Source organism: Hemibagrus wyckioides, linkage group LG10 (assembly GCF_019097595.1).
Source record: "Hemibagrus wyckioides isolate EC202008001 linkage group LG10, SWU_Hwy_1.0, whole genome shotgun sequence".
Taxonomy (NCBI): domain Eukaryota; kingdom Metazoa; phylum Chordata; class Actinopteri; order Siluriformes; family Bagridae; genus Hemibagrus; species Hemibagrus wyckioides.
In genome coordinates this window covers 15,636,887-15,658,858 of record NC_080719.1, presented here as the reverse complement: position 1 = coordinate 15,658,858, position 21,972 = coordinate 15,636,887, and the positions used below count along the sequence as shown (strand labels likewise).

The 21,972-nt window shown below is 39.8% G+C and overlaps 1 protein-coding gene across 2 annotated transcripts; it reads right to left on the bottom strand.

Moving 5' to 3' along the window:
- Window positions 1-732: 732 nt before the first annotated feature.
- gatad2ab (GATA zinc finger domain containing 2Ab) lies at window positions 733-21,972 on the bottom strand. 2 transcript variants are annotated; one of them, XM_058401188.1, is made up of 11 exons: window positions 21,835-21,972; window positions 11,166-11,391; window positions 6,886-7,012; window positions 6,279-6,410; window positions 6,101-6,172; window positions 5,893-6,006; window positions 5,607-5,798; window positions 5,134-5,407; window positions 4,611-5,035; window positions 3,929-4,166; window positions 733-2,667 (listed from the first exon to the last, which is right to left on the bottom strand). In XM_058401188.1, the coding sequence occupies exons 2-11, from the start codon at window positions 11,381-11,383 to the stop codon at window positions 2,534-2,536; spliced, it is 1,926 nt and encodes a 641-aa protein (XP_058257171.1). In that variant the 5' UTR covers window positions 11,384-11,391; window positions 21,835-21,972; the 3' UTR covers window positions 733-2,533. The 2 variants fall into 2 exon arrangements, with proteins under 2 accessions (XP_058257171.1, XP_058257169.1); XM_058401186.1 differs by having other exon boundaries at window positions 21,767-21,920.

Genomic DNA, 21,972 nt, shown 5'->3' with positions numbered 1-21,972 from the left:
GCATCTTTAATATTTAATAAAGACTTGTCAAGGTCTAAGTAAATTAGTGGAGTGTTGTGGTTCAACAGGGAAATGTTTAATCTGGGAGGAGTGTTAAATATTTGTGCGGCTGAACTGAGCCTAATAAAAGAAATGAAACGTCACAGCTAATAAACTGCAAATCAGTTCACAAGTTTATATTAATGCGCTTATTCTAATAAAGTTATCACTCCTATTATATAAAAAATGGGAATGGCCACAAACAGATCATGTAATCATGTTGATATTGATTTTTGTAATTGATCTGGTGACTTTCTGTAAGGAGATATTTCGTATTTATGGAAGGAGTCTCCAGTGTCAGCACTGCTACAGCTTTACCTCTGACTCTTACAAGGTTTTCCGCTATAGGAAAGGCTTCAGGACAGAGTGCTCTGCATTCTGGTTTTTCAGTCAAGAAAATTGAGATGCTGTTGTAAAGGAACAAGTGTTTGTTGCCACAATAGTGTAAAGAAATAACAGGCCCTACCTTTCCACAGAAGGGAAAGTGACTATAAATGGTTGTGTGTCTATCATTAAATAAACTGCAATTATTGGCAAATTGCTATAATTTAAGGGAAATCAAAACACTTTGTATTGTGCTGCTGTTGAAATATAATAAGCTTTGGGGTAGAAAACAGTAAGCTACCACACACCAGGATTGTTTTTCATACATCAGAACACATTCTGTACTGCATGCAAAAAAAGGACAACAGATCAAATTTAGTTTTTATTGTAATCATTAACTGACAGACCAAAAATAAATGAAAATGGGGGATTTTTTTTGTACAATTCAGAAAAGGGATGCGTACAGTAGTGGCATCCCTGGACAATGGAATGGTGCTAGCTCTCAGCAGCAGCAGGCAGTAGTCAGAAACACAGTCTGATACAGGCCTCCTTACTCCATAGGCAGCTCAGACCCTGAGAGAAGAGCTTATGAACAGTAAGAACTCCACCTCCATGTGTTCATGAGGGCTATAAGCTGACTAAATCTTGGCTGTGAGTATTAATTTACAGGCTTTAAGAGGAGTGAGGTGGAGGTAAAATGGTTGATCATGAACTACCGGTCCCTCCAGCTTAACTGAAATCCCAGGAACACTACCAGCAACTAATGCAGTTTAAAAGCAACAGGAGTGGGGGGAAAAAAGTCCATAATTTTAGGATTGAATTATATATATATATATATATTTTTTTTTTTTTACGTTCAGTCCTACATTTGACCAGTGTTACATAAGACAATTGCTTATTATCTCTAATAAGCAAAAACCAATGTGTGCTTTAGTGCACAATGCTGCTAGCATTAAACACCGAACTACAGCCAAATCAGATTCTGACACGTTTATACAAAGACATTCCAGGCGTTCCTGTTGTTGTTCAACTGAATGTTTGAAACTTCTTACAGAAAACTATACGATGATCAAGTAGTTCAAACAGTCTAGGCCACTGAATTATCCTTCATTTAAAGTGAAGCGCACCCATGTTTTAAATATCCCCATTTACAAACATAACCTAAAAGCATTAAAAAGAAATAATGAAAGAAAGAAAAAAAAAAAAAAAAAAAAACACCACACACTTAACCAAAAGCTCTGAAAGTCCCAACCCTGTCCCCTTTCCTCTAGAAAATCATGAGAATGTCCACAATTTCAAGAAGAGCTGAAAAGGGGACACAAATATTCAAACAAAACAAAATACAAATAGTAGTCCCATTGTGGCAGTTCAGTAACCATGCCTCCCCCCAAAAACTCGATACTTTTTTTTTTCCATTTTAAGCTTATTTTAGCATTTAAAAATACACACTAAACTGGCAGATGTAAAACCACCTTAACAGTACAATACCTTTTACATGTCAGCCCTCAAAAAAGGACACCTCAAAGGGGGAGAGTAAGTCCAAAAAAAAAAAAAAAAACATCAGAATTATGTATTTTACACTCTCATAGCATAGTTTATGAGATGGCTTGTGTGAACCACACTGAAAATCTATGTTTTACAAAGCTGAAGCATTCTTAAATGGTCCTCACAGTTTAAAAAAAAAAAAAAAAAAAAAAATCTTCCTGGCTTCCTGTGCAGCCTGGGTACCTCCACTTCGTCAGAATGAAGTCGACATATTTGCTAAAATGGAGGGGTTAACTATTCACCGTGTATACCAAAAGCATCCCATCAGCAGCAGAAACACAAACATCGAGATGAAGGAGACCAGTGAGTGACAGACATCACCAGTGTGGATGTGGCAGAATCACTGCACCCAACGGGGCATATAAACAGGCCTGATACACACAAAGCCTGTTCCAAAGGTCTGATACGCTCGCTCTCTGTTAAATCTCATCCTTCACCCAGTCTCTCAGGACTCCACCCACTCTCTGTCTCGGAGGATCATTTCTGATTGGACAAGAGGACCCCAGCAAACAGAGAGAAATGCTTTTATTGCTTGGTAGCTGGTTATCTGATATTAATATCCAACTAGTGTCCATGATTTTATAAAGAGAGATCAGTGAAGGGGCAGTGGTGATGGAGGGAAGAATTATTTCCAATTATTTGTCGTCTGGGAGATGGAGCGGGACGGGATCATGTCGAGCAGATACTCCCGCTGACGATCTGCTGGCGAGGTTGTCTTGAGTACGGACAGACTTGGGTTGACATAGGCCATAGTGACACCTGTTTGAAGAGAGTGCCCAAAAATCAATACAAGCTGCATGATCGTTAAAAATAATAACCGTGCATGCACTGAGTAAAATAATAATACTATTATATTAGACATGTCATTTAGACATCTAACAGTGCTGTATTATTTTCTCAAAAGATAAAGAAATTTAGTATATTTTTCCTCAACCCTAATGAGCCAAAACACTATGACCACCTGTCTAACATACAGTCGATCCTTTGCATGCATCAAAACAGGCCTGACCTAGCTTGGGCACTACAAAACCTCTATAGGTACCCTGTGGTATCTGGCACCAAGATGTGCGCAGCAGGGCCCCAGCAGTGGTTTAAGACCCAACATGGATCGACCCCTCACTTATCACACAGCCCACATATGCTCAGTCTGAGTTGGAGGCCATGTGAACACATTTAATGCCTTGTCATGCACCTCAAACCATTCCTGAATAATGTGATCAGTATAGCAGTACATTCATCCTACTGGCCACTGCTATTGGGGAATATCATTACCATGAACTTGGCCAAACTGACATCCACATAAATGACCATACCCAGGGTTTTCTGACTGTCTAACCCAGTCATGTAGTCATAATGAATTGCCCTTGCAATGGCTGTTGCTCAGGTCTTTACTCTAGCCCATTTCTCCTGCATCCAACATGTCAACTAAAAGACCCAACAGTTTGCTTACCATCAAATATGCTAGACCCTGCCACATTCCATTGTTACTTCTGTGTAGTCCTAATATTTTGGTTTATCAGTGTATAAAGTGTACATGTTTTTTATTATGCTGAGTGTAAATGTATATTAAAAAAAAGTCTGAGTATGTAATTAAAATTAAAACATTAATAAATGATACAAATTTATTAATGTTTTATAAAATATTTAGAATATTTTATAAATGAATTATTATTGTTATAATTCATAATAATGAATTATTTAAAATATATTTTTTTTAAATAATGATTTTCATATCGTCATACATAATTATCTAACTGCAAAAAAGTTAGAAAGATGTATTTTTTCCTAGACACACTGCTATACAAACATCAGTACAAACATTTTTAGAATTGTATATGAAAAATTAGAAAGAGAAAAATAAGGGAGTGTTTGTAAAATTCATGAAAAGTTACACAGTAAAACGTATTTTCCAACACCCACCTTCACAGACATACAAGGGAAGGATCATAAATAGGAAGAAGACAGAGTGTAACAGAGGTAGACATTTTGAATCTGTCTTGATTCGGACGGCATTATCTACCTGTGGAAGTGCTCTGTTTCCTCCAGACATTGGTGGTGGCCTTACTGCTGCTGCTGGTGGCTCTGCTGCTGCTGCTATTTGGCCCAGCCCTCCCAGCATGCTTACCTGGCCTGCTGACCAGCGCGGCGGCCGTGACTGCATTCTGCAGCTGACTGGACGTGGAGAAGCTGCGGCTCATGCCACGTGAATTCACGCTGACCACCGCTTGGGGCATATTACGCACCACCTGTCCTGAACTCTGCTCAGGAGAGAGAAAAACAAAAATGATTCACATGATCAAATACTTTCTCCTAAAAATTATAGAATTATAGAAACACTGTCACTGTGCAGATTGCACTAGTACTAGTACTAATCAGACTCATTAACACTACAATGAAAAACCTAATTTGGCAATATCTATCAGTCGAATTGAGCTAGTTAACCAAACGTCTAAACGAACAATAGAAAAAAAAAAGTCAAAGCAAAGGAATCCTTATTCAATTATACTTCCACTGCACACTGCAATTAGGCTGTCAGTGCAGCAGCCACTTCAGTCATCTCTCCAGTTTACAAAAAACAAACCAAATCCAATTCATATTTAGGTCTAATTTGGGCTCTGTGTTTGCATCTCAAGTGTAAAAACTGAAAAATGTTAAATGTTCTCAAATAGTCTTCTGTAAAGAAAGAAAACGGGAACACTCACCTGCTTGATGGTGCTGGAGTGGTAGCGATTGACTGCTGTTGCCCTGTTTGACAGCGAGGATTGTCCTGTTTTATACTGTGAAGACACCAGCACATGCTGCTCCGACTTCACCACAGGTGAGGACGACGAAGACGAGGAGCCTGCTGAGCTCTTTGGAGAGGAAGAGGAAGACTGCTGAAGGATGCGCTGCTCAATCTCCTGCTCCTGCTGCAAGGCCTTGACAAAGGCTGCCTTAAGCCGGTTCGTGTGCTCGGCTTTCAGGGCCTTCTTTTGGTTGGAACTCATACACTGCTCACACAAGATTGAACTGTTACTCTTGTCCTGCCTCCAGCGTGAAGTGAAGTCTGTGTGGCACTGTGCACACGTAAATGGCTCCTTCACAGGTGAAGCTACTGAGGGGCTGTCCTGTTGAGTTTTTTGTTTGCCTAGATAAAACAAGAATTCAGACAAGATTTGAGTTAACCTTCTAATACCTTCAAAGAAACATCAGTCCTTTTTTGCAGGTGTAAAAACCAGTGCTCACTTTTGGCTAAATCCAGCAGGTTCTGCACCACCATCTCCAGTCCCACCAGGTAGATAAACTCATTGTTGGCAGCTGAGGGTAGGAAGTTGAGCTCTGGTGCTGGTGGTTTTGGAGGAGGGATCTCCAGCAGGGTTTTTTCCAGCTGCTTCCGCAGGGCCAGCTTGGCGGCAGCCTGCCGGCTGGCAGGGGAATCACTGGCATTGACTGAGGAGGCATTGGTGCCAATGCTTGACTGGGAGGAGACTGAAGAGCCCTTCAACCCAGTGGGTGAGCCCTTTTTAAAGATTGAACAAATTAAAAAAAAAAAGTTATTTAACCAAACCTAAATTTGGTGCCACTTCTAATATAAAAGAAAAGCTGTTCAAAACAATTCATCATTCACCCTTGTAGTTCCTGCTCCACAAAAAAGATCAGATCTGGAATGGGAAATTATTTCTGTAGCAACAACTCCTTCTCTAAAATGTAGTGCTGACCTGTGGGATGTTGACCAGGACATTGGTGTTGGCTACATTGGCCACGCGAATCAGGCCCTGCTGGATGATCCTCTGACCCTGCACCTGAACATTGGGCACAGAGGTGCGAGGACCCAGCAGTAGAGGTGGAGGACCGGAGCCTGCATGCTGCTGCCGCAAAGTGGCTATCTGCTGAGGAGTCACAGCAATGGGCTAGAGAACATATACACAAACACAGATCAATCAGTTAAGGGAGCAGCATTAAAGTGTGCTAGGAGTGTGTTCCAGCTAAAGACCCATTGTGTACCTGTGAGCCTCTGACCAACGGTGGCATCGCTATTGACGTATGCTTGGAAACCTGTGCAACACCACGAACAAGAGGAGGAGGAATGACCGTGCCTGAGCTTCTATTAGATGACACCTAGACAGACAGACAGAAACACAAAAGAAACTGTGTTTACTACCCATTTATACAATAACAGTGCAGATTTGGCACATCTGTAAACCAAACTAACCTGCAGCGGGGCTTTATTGGATGAAATGCTGCCTCTTACAAGAGGTGGAGGATTAGATGTGGAATTGGTTGTCTATATAAAAGTAGAAAAAGCCCAAGTAAAATTTAAGTTCAAACAAACAGTAAAGACATTTAAGAACATTTAAGTATATCTTCAATATACACAGGCGTTGACTTGCCTTCTGCACCACACTCTCTTTCTGGATCTGGCTCTGACGAAGTTTTTTGAGCAGCACCAGCTTGGCCTCTTGCAGACGCAGCTCCTCCTTTAGCTGCTTGATGAACCTCTGGCGCTCTTCAGGACTACTCTTCTGCACACAAAAAAGTTTACAAGCATGTTAAGTCTGGTAGCGTGATAGCAATTTCACTGGAAGAGAAGGTAAATGGGGAAAAAAGAACAGCTGTTCTATGTATTACATAAATTTAGCAGGAATTGCTTTACCTGCTAAAAACAAAAAAAATGACACTGAAGGCAAGACGCCCTTTAATCTCTAAATGTTATACATTTATTAGCCATGTACTGTATGCCAATTTTAGGGTGATGGACATCATCTGTAATTAATCTGTAATGAATCCAAATCGTACTTATTCTCTCTAAAACCAGTTTATGGGTGATGTGATTATGTAATTCATTTTAGAAGAAATAAATGGCTTAACAGCATTTTACTTTGAACAGCTTTATATTTTGAAAATAGACGAGGTGAAAACACAGATTAATGAAACAATGCATTCTGTCTAGTTTCATTAAAAGTTGCAAAAGCAGAAGAGGAACCAAAACTAGATTACCATGAGCATCTCTGTATCGGTTTTCTTCAAGCTGTGGCCGATTCCATTTATTTGTGGACTGCCCGGCTCGTTGTCTGATAAAACAATTACGTCATCTGGTGTCGGTGGCCTTTCTTTTTTTATTTCACTGTGACAGGAAAAAAAAAAAAAAAAAAAAAAAAGAAGAGAGAGAATATGTGAAACTATGGTCGAAAAAGGCATGTTTGGCAAGACAATAATATGAACTTGCCACAAGAGGGCAGCAAATCATCATAACATTGAGTTTTGTTTCGTTCCCCCCCCCCCCCAAACAAACTACAAAAACGATTGCTTGAAACTAGTAAGAAAAGTAAATCCTAAAGTAAACACAGGATTTATTTAGTTAAAGGACGTTTTTTCCCCCCGGAAAGCAAGAAAACATGAGTGCTACAATTTGTACCGACATACATTCCAAAGTGATTGTAATAAAATCTCACACCACAAGAGACCTCCTTTATAGATGGCTAGGACAATCTGCTCTGAACCCATCTGCCTTCCCTGTTCACAGCAGGATGCAAGAGCTGCTTTGCATGTTGACTCTTTGTAAGGACATTTCTCCAGGCTCAGTGTGGGTTTGTGGCTCCTCCCAGAGCCAAACTGTCGGAGGAGAAGGTGGGGGAGGGGGATGGCCGATGTCCAGGCTATTGTGTTTCCTCTTCATCATCGGCCATCACTAAAGGCACAACATTTGTTTCAAGGACACGTTTCCTGCTGTCACAGGACTGGACCAGAGGGATATGGACAGTCATGGGGAGGACTCAGATAGCTGACTAACGCTGAAATGTTTGTACCAGTTATACTGAGCGGCACACCTTCTGAATGTCTTGCAAAAAAAAATGTAAATGTTAACTGAAGAGTGAGCTGCTGATTTCCTAAGGTCTGTGCAACATGTCAGAGATCAAATGTCTGAACTGTGAATTTATTTACCTTAATTTGTGTTGTCCAACAGTGACAGACAACAGAACCTTCTGCATTTTTGTTATTTGTACCTGCATGCATGCACTTCATATTTGTAGACATATGTGTAGTCCCATGTTTCTCAAAGCACGGTCCATGAAGCATTCGAAACCCAACAAGGGGTCCCTGTCTAAAAAGTCTGAGCAACCCATGATATACACACCATTTTTCACCTTGGGTATTTTTTTCCCCAAAATGTTCTCAAGACAACTCTTTTGGCTGAATACAGGTTGCACATTATAGACACACCATACTTTATAAAACCTCCAGACAAAGACAAACCACCACAGGGGATGCTTAGGACAGACACTCAGCGAACATAAACACATAGGACATTAAAATCATGTAATCCACACTTATCTTCCAATACTCAAGACTCGGCTTAATGAAATGGCCTTCATAAAACAAACAAAAAAAGTACACATTGCCAAAGAAGAAGAAGAAGAAAAAAAAAAAAAGCAGTCTCCAAAAAGGACTAGAACTTTATGATGCATGCCCAAAACTAAACAACCTTCTCTTCTTCATCACAACTTCCTGGTTATAAATGAGTACCCAAGATCACATGACATGAGAACGTCCCTTGGATCACATGACTCACACTCTCCCTTTTCTTCAGTGGTTCCCTCCTGCATGGAAACCATAGCAACAGCCGGCTGGAACCAGTTTGTGACACGTCGACTTCATTTTGTGAAGGCAGGAAGCGTTCAGGTGCAGCAGAAAATGGAGCCGTCCCAAAACTTACAAAAAACTGTCCAAAAAGTAATAGTTTGTTTCCTCAACATCAACAGGCAGAGCTTGCTCTCAAAAATGTTTGGAAAGGTTTCTCCATGTTGTTTAATAATCAGTTAGCTTTTCACCCCTCCCCCCACAATACATGGTATTAAGTCATCCCTTTGTCCTCTTCATTAGGTCACAGTGTAAAGAAGCCATTTTCCATTCCCCAAACCTGTCGTTCTCCAAGTAGAGTCCAAGGAACCCCCAAGAGTCAGAGAGCACAAAGTTCAGAAAGAGCAAGTCCATGGCCTCCAATAAACAGAGAGATATTTTAATAATGAGACTACAATTTTAATAGTTTGGTTTTCTTCATATAAAGATGTGCAGTGAGTTTTTTTTAACTACATTGCAGGTACCTCCACTGCAAAAAACACAAAGAGTCATCTCAGGAGCTCAGTTACAGGCTGTCCTGTTTACCGTATCACAAAATCTATGAGCACATTTTTGACAAATACAGAATAATGACACTAGGCCTAGTTAAGAAATGTCTGCAGTTGCTATATTACTAAATGGTAAGCTTAAATTAATAAACAGTTCAGCTGGTAGACCAAAGTACATCCCAGTCCTACCAATTACTACATAATAGCACATCAAGTGCACCTTACAACTTGCCTTGTAAGTGTCACTGACTGCCTGGAACAGTTTATAATGAACCCAATTTTAACCTGCAAAAAGTCTATAGACGTTTAGTATTAAGGGAACACACTCATGTATACGAGGAATAGACAGGAGAACATCCAGCTAAGCATTGGTACAGCTTCTCATATGAAACATTATTTTTGACATCCATGTTGAGAGTTAATGCTCAATTTAGTCTGATGTCTCACTGTTCAAGTTAAAGCAAAAACACATATGCATAGAAGAGTAAGGGAAGGGGCAGAGGTAGAAACGTGCTCTAACCTCCAAATGGTCAGATATACTGAGACAAAACTTTTGCAAATACACAAAGTAACTATTATATGATGATAAATAATTTAAATACATCTGCAGATTTGTCAACTGCAAGATTTGTGTTCCGCAGCATTCCAGTGATCCTAAGACACTCATCATCATCTTGCATTTCATAAAAGACCCATTTGCTTCACTTCCTGCATCTGGCTCAAATAAGACCTGGATTTTCACTGCAACCGAACTGCATTACTGTTCATTCGGAAGCAAACCAAGACCACACATTGTTGTAAGAATTGGGTGAATAATGCTAGACATGTGCACTGGGCCATTTTGTGTCGTTTATATTTGTTTTTTTATGCCGTTTTGATGTGGAATGTAAACAGCTCTGAAACCACCCTGTCATCTATTGGTCTGCAACAATGAACAGAACACATGTCATGTCATCACTTGTATATTATACAAAGCAGCTAAACTTAAATATTTAATACAGAAAACATCACAATGGGTTCTGCCATCTTGGACTTGTGAAGCTCATGTGACATTTATGAATTATCGCCACTCACTTCAGTGATATCCAGTTCAATGAGCAGATATATATCTGACAGTGCAGATTTAGTGTGGATGAATAAACAAAAACGATGCACTGTGTGCACTGGTCCCTAAGAGTGGCTGTTTTAGTCCACACCCTAAGTGTTTGCTGTTTTCACACCTGCCCCAACAATTTGCACCCTGAGGGTAAATGCACCAGGGTTCGAGTCCAACAGAAAAACTACAATGCCTATAGACAAATCATACATTCTTTTGCCAGCTGTTCATCTACTTTCTGACAAAAGTCTGACTCATCTCATATTTTTCTGCAACTATTAATAAAAACAAGCAAAAAAGCACAGAAAACAAAGAACCTCAAGAAAATCTCAGGTTGGCTTCCACATGAACCGTAGATCAATTGCATGACAACGTGATGTCATTAAGAAGTGACTAAGTTTATCCTTAAAAAAAAAAAAAAGGTTCTTTTGGTACTAACACTAAAACAGTGAAGAACAGCACATGGCATGACTTCAGGCAGGAATACCTTTAAGTGAGAAGCCATTTACATACAAGAATATTTTAGCCATGCAGAACACCACAAGATGTGCATTTTTTTTGGCGATGCTCAGTGGAAAGCACATGCACCACAAACTATAGCACTCTAGTCCTATGAAAGTTTTTCTGCACTCACTGTATCACTAAGATGTTCTGTCCACTCCACTGCCCATTAACAACTTCACAAAACATGAAACTGGGAGTAATACAGTCTGAACCTAATCATGCAGTGCACAGAAGAGCGAACTCCTACAACTCAATGCAGACCATACCAGGGTTCAGGTGACCCCAGGCCACTATTTTACACCATGGTTCTCTGGTCCACTCCTAGGCTCGAAACGGCTTTCATATTTCACCAAACCTACTGAACTGTCAGGACAAACAGCCCCAAGTCTGAAAAAAACCACAAGTGTTACCCTTAGTGTCCCAAAATAGTTACAGTGACCACAAGTTATTACATTGTGATGAAAGAGTGAAGAGTTTTTCACCCATCTATGTTCTGTTAATGAAGCTCCTCAGCTGAGTGGGGAAAAAAGTCCACACAATTCATGACCTACCTGCGGGGTGTCCTCATGTCCACAGGCTCATCGTCTGCCTGCACTTCCACTTTGATGGTAGCTTTCACCTCCCCGGCCTTCAGGATGTTTGCCACTTTGCTAGAACCGAGGTCCCCTCTTTCCAGCTTCACTCGTTTCGTGTCTCCATCGAGGGCTGGTGCCTCCCGCTCCAGTGCCCTCTTCTGGCTTCGTGTCTGGCGCACCGCCTCCTCAGACATCTTTGCTCCTGTGTAAGTAACATGGGTGAACTTTAGAAAAACAACTTTAGAAAAACAGAACACGACATTCAGAAACTCTTCTCTTACTCCACGAACTGATTACATCTGAAACGTGCTAGAATATCCAACGATGGCAATACAGGACTCTGAGCAATTAACATTCAGTCTGAAACTACTTGGTGTGAAAGTGTACAATATGACATTCCTCAGCTCCCACACAAAACATAACAAAGGACAATTTAATTCCAAGCTCTGAAGCAGGACAACCTACAAGTTTTTTTTTCTAGTTTACTGATGAGCTCTCAGTGGCACAAATAAAACAGCTCACTAGGGGTGTGCATCTCTTTTTTACAAGACAATTCGATATGTGAAATGAGCTAGGATACGATTCAGAGAACATATATTTTAATATGGAACGATTCAGCGCGATTCGATTAGATTCACCGCCATTCGATACGATGCAATCTGAGCCAGCTCTTAACATTTAAAAAAAAAAAAAAAAAACTAAGCATGAATTATCCATTATAAAATAAATCAAGCAGCCATTCACAAAACTGTCATTTCTCACATTCAAACAGACATATTTCCTAGAAGTCCAGGAAATCCCAAGTGCCCCCCCCCACAGGAAAAACATCATTCTAAAGTTAGAGGAATAAAAGCAATACAAATAATAATAAAAACAATAAATAAAATAGCAACAAACAAAAAAAGACTTGATCCATGAAGACATTTTGACATGAATATAAACTTAAAAACAAACACTGACAAAACAAAATCAATATTACATTTTAACTAAAAGCACTAATTAGAGCCAGAAATCTAAAGGATATGAAAAGAAAAAAAAAAACAGCACAAGAGTTTTGAGGTATAATAATAATTTCTAAACTGCTTCAAGTTATGTGGACTCGAGAGGTGTAACAGGAACAGTACAACAATTCACCAAAAATAGGCTACAATAAAGCAGTAAACTCATAAAACTGTATGCTACAGGAAGTACTACTGTGCAAATTTCCATTTTTTTTTTTTTTTTTTTTTTAAAGTACCAACACTTCTAACACAGTCTCAATGCAGCAGCTCTGAGGAGAAAGTCACGAAAGCCATAACGCTCAACTACACTGTAAGGTCTTAAGTCGTCAGCAACGATGCAGTTATTGCCTTGGGCTCCATTAAAATGCTAAACCGAAATACTAAAAAAGGTGTAGATACTAAATCAGTTTTAAAATTACATGTAAATATTCAAAACTTTAGAATCAGGCCATCAACCAGTTCATGGTAAATTTAGATCCAAGTGCTCGCATTTCAGTGTAATCCCAACTCTAACATTAAAACTCGATATTGATTTGTATCTGTGAATCTTTACAACCTTACAGTTCATGTCTATAGCTGCAGGGCCTTCTCTTCAAAAGTTACATAAAAAAATAAAACATTTTACACAAACAAAACATTATTAATAGAATAATTTCTGTGAACAATGTTCCCTCTGGGGCTACCTGTGTTATATATAACCTACGCATGTGTGATGGTCAGAGCGTGAGCTGACTCAACACCTACTCTCATCTCATGTGTGACATCACTAAGGCACCACATGACCCTTCCCAAGATTCCATGGGACACAAAGCACTTCCCTGAAAACCAGTTTAAACCGGTTTGCAGATGCAGCCAAGAAACAGAGGCAGGATTTTAACCCCTTGAGAGGCTGACTCTCTCTCTTTCGCACACACACACACTCGCACGCAACGGACACGCCAGAGGGGGGAGGGGCTTTTAACATTCCAAAACACAAGTAGATTGAAAAAGACTAAAGCGCATCTTCATCCTGGTCATAAAATTAATGAACATCTGCACACACAAAATGCTGCAACGCCTTACTCGGCCTGCATGCGCACCACCACTGCATAACCACAATCACATCAATTTACGTTATGTAAGCAGCATAAATAACGAAAGCAAAACAAAAATGCAGCAAGTCTGGTAACATAAGGAGTGTAATAAATCAATAAAATGTCCCTGACACACATACAGGAATCTACTGGTTGAAAGACAGAAAGTGATAATCTCTATACTTAAAATGACAGGTTGTTTATGCAACGTTCTTGAAACGCATTTGGAATATAAGGCCAAGAAAGTCCATTTTCAATGTGGTTACACACACTGAAGGTTATCAAGGAGCACAGGACAAAGCTCAGGAAAGTAGTTCAACAAACATGATCTCCTGACACCTGATGTCAGATAACCAGTGATCGCCAATCAATACATGGACCTGCATTTATACAGGGCTTGGTTATACAACACACAGGTCTAGATCTTGTGGCACTTGTGAGTCGCATGGACTCCACTTCCAAAAACAGAAGAATTTCTCTTGGATTCTGTAGATTTGCACCCAAGAGCAATTGCTGTAATCAAAGGCTACCTTGTGCTCATCCTAGGAGTCTAATATAACAATATACTCATACTGAACATCAAAACACACTTATTACTGTTTATTACTATATATCTAACATATAATAGCAAGAAAACGGATTTGGAATACTAGCTGTGCCACCCACTGGAAACTTCATAGTACATCAACTGCCATCTTGCAGCAATAAACACATAAAATGTGTGTGAGAAACATACCATTAGACTTAACACTTCACAAAACAACTTTTTTGCATAATTTAAAAAAAGCCAAAGCAAGACACAGTGTTCAGTTCCTGCCACATATGAGCTGAGAGTATTTTCACAGCACTGTTTACTCAAAAATCATGTAAAACCTCAGGGGTGGACAAATCCCTAGCCAGGGTGCTTGGGACAATTACTATAATACCAAAGCAAATAAAAGAATAAAATGAGTGAAGCATTTCTTCATTGTCCCTGCGGCACTGTTTGCTGAAGTCCAAACAGCAGGGATTTGGTGACTTCCCTGCTCAGAGACACTGATTCAACTCACATAGATAGCACGTGTGTGAGAGCAGCAAAAACCACAAAATGCTGATCAATCCAGTATCAAGTATTCAGTACTTGTACATGTCTGTATGACAGCACTTAACTAGCAAACTGACTCTCTAAACTTTATTACCTTGAGTCACAGGCACCATTTTAATCTGATCAGTTACCTTTCCAGATGGGACGGGTGAAAAACAGAAAATAAAAATACTATATAGCTGCAATAAATGGCCACAATATTTTGACCTCTACAAACGTTAAGCCTTGTATTTGTAAGGCTTGTAAGGCAATGGAGCTACAGCACAAGATAAGGATTTAGCAGAAGTTGCATTCCCATGCTTAAGACATACAAAACTCAGAGCATCTGAGGACAGTAAAGTATTTAGAGGCAGGCCAAGTGAGAAATTCTTCATACTTAATAAACAGATAACCACAGCATCACTCCTGTAGGATACTTGAAGCGATCTGGGGAAATCCTCAGGGCTACTAAGGAGTATCTCAAATTAACAAAATATAAAGTACCCAATTTGAGATCACAGCCAATACAGATACTAATTAAATATCCATAAACATGAGATTTATTGTTTCATTTAACTCCACTGTGCCAATTTTTTTCTACATCATAGTGACCCTGACCAGGGTAACAAGCTTACCTGAAGATAATAAATGAATAAACATGACATCTCTCCAATATGCTCACATTTTTTTTATCTATTATTTTTGTACACTTTGGGATGACTTTTGTCTTCTCTTCCTAAGCTCTTTAGGTCTCAAAGTATTTTCATGACAATTTTTTTTGTATTGAAATAAAGCTAATGTATATGACTTTTCCACCTCTGCTTTCTGCTGTGGTCTGATGTATAGCCAGGCACAGACTGATGTCTACCTACTCTTAAATGTTTCAACTTTGCTAATATGATGCATGTTTTGAATCTACATTACAACTTATGACAGTGCAGTGACAAAATCTATGCAATATTTACTAACTAATCAACTATTGTATCAAAGATCATGCAAAACATTATGCTTCTATATAGACGCTTCATGAGTCGCTACCTTTTCAAGAGAAGGAAATACCCCTTAAAATGAATAATATAAAAATCTGAATTCAAATGACAATCTGACCACCTACCTCAGTTACATCACTCTACATAAAGCACAAAAAAACAAGTCTCTGCATGCTGCAGTAAGATGGACTGCGTACATAGGGACTGTTTCCTCATGAGGCCTGCAGGAGATGTAATGACCGTCTATAGGGAACAGGCTAAACAACAGCATTGTGTGTGACTCAGCACAACTACACAAAAACAGACAGCCAACAGGACATACACACAAAGTACATATACAGTACATACAGAGGACATTCAACAATTTCTCTCGAGAAACTGAATAGTTAATGAACCTCTCCGTTATCTTTCTCATTAGCGTATTCCTGGCTTTATCCCTAAACATAAATAAGGCCTGATGAGTAAAAAAAAAAGAAAACCATCTGGGGTGCTTACATGCTTGCTGTATCTTTAATATGTCTCCTTGTCTTGCAGTAAGCTGGCAGTGTAAGTGAGGGCGCCCCTTGCTGATTTACTCCTGCACATCAAGGGTTAAGCCCTGCCATTTTAACACCACTGACAGATCAGGCCACGAGGGTGTTACCTAACAAAATGGACGTCTTTAACCCTGCATCTGCCGCTGGCTCTACCTGGTATTGCCCCTAGCGACAGGGCAGCGTGTGCTGTGGCAGGAAGTGGAGCCTACGCCTCTTCATGTGGGCACAAAAGAATGCTCACATTCAAAGAACGTAGCCTCAGTCACCCCCCCCCCCCAACACACACACACACACACACCGGAAAGTCATCTACCCATCCCCCACATTCACAGAGATCTCAAATGGGCTACAGTGTAAACTACGTGCGTACACACACACACACACAGTGCTTCCCTTGGACCCGCAAGCAAATTTGTAGATAAGATCAAAAGGTTACACGGTGCAGTATAAGAACATGTTTGGTTTTTGTTTTTTTTTACTGTATGCAGCCTTCGAGCATAAAACAACTCCCAATCGACTAGGATAAGGAAGGATAAGTTGTTTTGTATCAAACCTCCAGCATCCTGAACAAAGGGAAGAGTTCACCTTCAAAATCCGACAGTCAAATTAAATGATTCTAGTTTTAAGAACTTTTCCGGGTGGCCAGCTGATTTTCGTGTCCACTGGGTGTAGACCCGGATTTTAAAGGATTCGATCGGGAGGCATAGATTTCTGCAGGTGATCCACAAGTAGGATCAACTGAACAAAGCATCGTGATAAACTGAATCTATACTAAAAATCCACTTCAAATCAACTAGTACTCAGCATCAAACTGTGTTTCTGGTCATCAGTGCTCCAGATCCAATATAATCATGGAAAAGGTATAAACTGCAGTTATTTGCTATATAAAGGAGTAACCAGATATATAAACCATAGAGTTCATTTCAGGAGCTTTGTAAAGGAGCCTATACATAGGCAAATATCTTTCAGGATTTGTTTTTAGATTATTTGTATAGCCTAAGAGCGATTTAGTTCAAATTCCAGGACTGCCACAGAACCACATTTAGGCCCTTGAGCAAAGCACTTAAACATCAACTGTTCGGGGTTCAGGCTTACTTTTAAAGAGTTAAGAGCATTTCCCAAATGAAGAAAGGGAAAAATGTAACAATTCCTTACGAAAGCAGTTGAAATCCTTTCCAGCACAGATCCTGTCCTGCTGCCACAAAAGTCATTAGTGCTAATCAGATTTGATTTGTCTGAGACAATAACCACAGTATTCACGTGATATTTTAAAAGAAATATTTTCTGTAACAAACACACTTCCATACTTTGATTTAGAGCTATAAAATCACCTATACACATTTGCTCTTTTCAGATTTGATGAGTGACAGATCACATGCTTTGCTGACAAGCTGAAAGCAGTCAGTGGTATGTGATTTCTATAAACACATAGACAGAGAACTAAACGGAAGATTGTCAGATTATTCGTTATTCAGGTTAGTTGTTTTACTGCAGTGATGAGTTGACTGGCTGTGGACTGCAGCCAATCTGCAGGAATGGCTGAAGGAAATCCTAGTGCTGTGCTATTGGTGCCTTGCAAGAGGCAATTAGCAAGACAACGTCATTTCCCACCTATGGTTTTTTTTCCACATGTTTAGGTACAGGCCTAACCTAGAAGAGTTTTGTAGCTTTTGAGTGTGGAGTCTGAATTTCTGTTTTGAGGGTCAGGCTTGAGACATCCATAAGAGAGGCAATATACAGTACTACAATAATTACAATTTACAAGAGCTAATTTTGGCAAATTGAACCCATATCTTAAGTACACTGCTAATCAACAGCCAATCAAAATCTAAAATGGTTGCCATCACCTCCACAATTCTTTCCTAGTGCCTTCTTTCTTCCTGTCATAAAAAACAACACCTAAGCTTTTGGAGTTTTTGATTTCTCATAAACCAGCGGCTTACACCACGACGGCTGCTGAAGCATTCTGCTGTACAGGCCCCATAAACACGAATGTCTCAAAGAGGGTTTCACAAGAGCACACGATAAGTTTGTTCCCTCCTGATGAATACCTTGGTGCTGCATTCATCTCACTGCAGCACACGGAGAGTTCTAGAGTTGCTCCATCAGCAAAACCCTATTGTACGACGCTGGGCTGAGCTGTTGTCATGTTCTTTCCAGAATTTCTCAGGCGTGGGAATCTTCCACAGCTGCTCTTTTTCAAATCAGAGGTCGGAGTCAGACTTAAACTTAAACACAGGTGAATGTTACAAGTAGGTAATATGACAAAAAAAAATTAGAAATGTTTTTGAATAAGTGCCCTAAGATGCATAATATACATCATGACCTGGAGTTTGGCTAAAAAACTGCCGGACTGTACCTCTTGTACTAAACTTAAAGATTTAATACAAGAGCTTCTTCCATTCAGTTTGTAACCGTTGTGAGTTCGAGGACAGTTAAAGACTCACTCTTGACCACTTAAGCCCAAGTGATTAACTCTATGCTTAAACTCTTCTTATATTTGGGCTTGGGTAAAAACATGTGCAGATACATCCCTTCATATAGTCCACTCTAGAAGAAGCCTCATTCACCACTTTCAACCATTTACTTAACATTTGATCAGATTGTACTTTGGACCAAATGAAGGTCCTCTCGCTGAGTGACAGGAGCAGCCTTCCTTAAAAGAGCAGTCCTTAAAACAGTGTAAAACAGAAATCATGAAGTGGTTTTAGTCTATGACTGCTAAGGCTGGGAAACTATTGCTTGACACTAATTAACCACCTCTTGTGCATTTACGTACATTTATTTATGTATCAGATCCGATTACCCAGAGTGAACAAGATTTTTGCCTTTTAATAGACTGTTACTGAGGTTACCAATAGGACTAAGAACATGAACTAGAGGTTAAAAATGGCTCATTTTCAATTTCACATGGTGCTTAAGGCTTAGCCCAATATTCTAAACATATGCAAACACTTCGGTGTGGTGTGATGGAAGACAAAGATTGCCAGTAGCATTTCCTGTTTGTTATAAGACTCCATTTTTGAAGATTCAGTTCACTAAAACACCTGATTGTTGCTGTGCTTTTTCCAAGGCAAAGCATAATGCAGCCATCTAACGCAGCAGCTTCACCACTAGCTCAGATTAGAATTTCAAGGTTTTTCTTCACTTCAAAGGTCAGAATAAGTGTGATCTCTGACTACTAGCTATCAACCAGACTAACTTTCCTCAGAACAAAAAGCGCAAGATGGATGTCTAATTACTCCTCACGTTCGACACTTTTACTGTTTCGCTTCACATTAAGCACTTTAAGCAAAAGTGCACCAAAATTTAAGAGAACAATGCCAGCATCAGTAACATGAATCCTACATCAGCACTCTACTGCCATGAAGTACATCTTTAGTCAGCAAAGTCATGCCTGTCTGACTTCATTATTCCTCAATGGCTCTGTCATAGACTACTCAGTAGGACTGGTAATGCACTACATGAGATTCAATGATACACGTCCCCTTATAATTACTATGCATCAAGGACTACCATGCAGCTCCACTGGTGTTTGGACAGGCACAGCACATGGACTGCCAGGAATCAACACCACCTGTTAGACTCGTCAGAAAATAGGAAATTTACACAACAATGACACCCAAGTACACAGAAGTAATTAACCTAAAAAAAAAGAGCATCTGTGTTGTAATACAAATGATTACATTAACTGATGAGTGGACGACTGTTCAAGCTTGTCGACACCTTATACCAATTTTAAAAAATAAGCTTTAAAAGTTTATGGAGATTAATATACATGGCACCAATGGAATCTGACGGGATCATTAAATGCAAGACAAGCTGTGGCAAGCTTTCAGAACCTCAACAAATCATGTGTCAATCAAATACTCTCAAAAAACTGAATTTACTTCTTACTTAAATTATTCTAATGCAAGGGAAGAGATGGTGGTGTTCATTAGTTAAGGACATATTTAACCTAATACTCAAAAATCTCTCTTAAAATGACAGAACAAACACGGCCTAGGTCCAATATTCAATACTACGCTCCATCTTGTATGATATATGAATATACATATGGCACTGTTCATATTACAAGCTTCTTTAAACAAGTTCTAACTCTTTGCTCAGATGATGGCTCTTCAGGTTCACCTTCACAACCTTAAGAGATGCATATCTGTCTTTAATTGAGCATAGACTTTGTCCCCTAAAACTCACAGCATGCGCACACAGATTTTTTCAATAGTTGTGTCGAAACAGTAATCAATTTCCGGAGGTTTTTTCTGGTTTTATTCATAATCAGTCCCCCAAATATTCCCCATCCTTCCAGTGTATATAGTCACTGTTGTTGTTCTCCTACTGAAGAATGAGATCTGTCACAATAAGGCACAAAATCAGAAGTGAGGCTAAAATAAACTAAACTGTGAGATATACATTCACACCGATCAGGCATAACATTATGAGCACTGACAGGTGAAGTGAATAACACTGATTATCTCCTAATCATGGCACCTGTTAGTAAATGGGATCGGTTAGGCAGATGTGGACATTCTCAAAGTTGATGTGTTAGAAGCAGGAAAAATGGGCAAGCTTAAGGATTTAAGCGAATTTGACAAGGGCCAAATTATGATGGCTAGACAACTGGATCAGAGCATCTCGAAAACTGTAGCTCTTCTGGGGTGTTCCCGGTCTGTAGTGGTCAGTATCAAAAGTGGTGCATGTGGGGAGTGAAGGCTGGCTTGCGTGGTCTGATCCAACAGACGAGCTACTGTTGCTCAAATTGCTGAAGAAGTTAATGCTGGTTCTGATAGAAAGGCGTCAGAATACACAGTGCATGACGGGTCAGGGCTGTTTTGGCAGCAAAAGGGGGAGCAACACAATATAATGCAGGTGGTCATAATGTTATGCCAGGTCGGTATATTATTCATATATAAATATGTTTGTTATGACTACATTCATCTTTAATTTAATTACTTATTACTACAGATACACCCCCATTTAACTTGATTAATCACTTTACAAAAACAAAACGCGGTTTAGAGAAGTTATTTGGTCATGATAAACAATGTGGTGTTCCTCTGGATCTTACAAGATGTCTGACTCTATCATCTAAAACTTTTCCACAGACGTGGGTGCAGGTCTCTCAGTCGCTCCTCTGAAACTGCTGCCTCACCGAGTATTACTGATCATCCAGTTAGCTGACTAGCAGAGATGACTAACAGCTAATGCTCTAGCTATCCAAACTTGTTCATCTTTACCAATACAGAACTTTTTTTTTTAAAGACACGCGCAATAAAATTAAAGCCATTTCGATGCATCTTCCCCTTTCATACTTCAACACAACATGTAACGGTATTAAACTTATACCGGTGTAAGGTTAACTTAATTAGCAACCGAATCATCATAACACCTTAAATATGGCCAACTTGCTGAAAGGCTAACGAACTCCATTGAACAGTTAGCATTAGCAATTAGCTAGCAGTGAGCGGACAGACTGACGGACGGACAATGTTCAGTCACACAAGCGTTAAAGACAGCGGCTAACACCGCTTAGCCACGCAATTCTCTAATGAGACAGATTAAAGCCAATACTGACTCTACTCTGAGCAACTACTGAATAAATTACCTCCACCGGTTCGCCTAAAAAACTAAACAATGAGTTACTCCATAAGAGTGCCTAAAGTTACCTTCATTTTTCTAGCGGTAATTACCGACATGCTAAGGTGCGCGGCTAATTAAAGAACACCGACTCACAGCTAGCTGAGCTATTCCGGTTAGCTTAGTATGCTAACTTATCTTTGCAATCTCTAGTCTTGTTAGCCGTCTAGGTGTTTGTTAGCCAGCGAGCTCGATGACCAACTTGTGAACAACTTCGGAATAATGAAACTCACGAAAAACGTACTTTCATCCCCAAATTCTTCATTTGAACAACTTACTGAGAAGGGGAGATGCTCACTAGCCGCCTTTCCTGGGACCTCCGCGCGCTGAGGTTTAGTTTATTTACCCTGTAAGTCTTCTAAGGATTCCCGGAGATCCCTTCGCAGCCCTGCCCGCTGCCTCTCCGGTTGCCAAATAAGCTGGTCGCTGCTTAGACATGGACTGAACCCCAAACGGCTTCCTACTTTCTATGGAGGAGCACTAC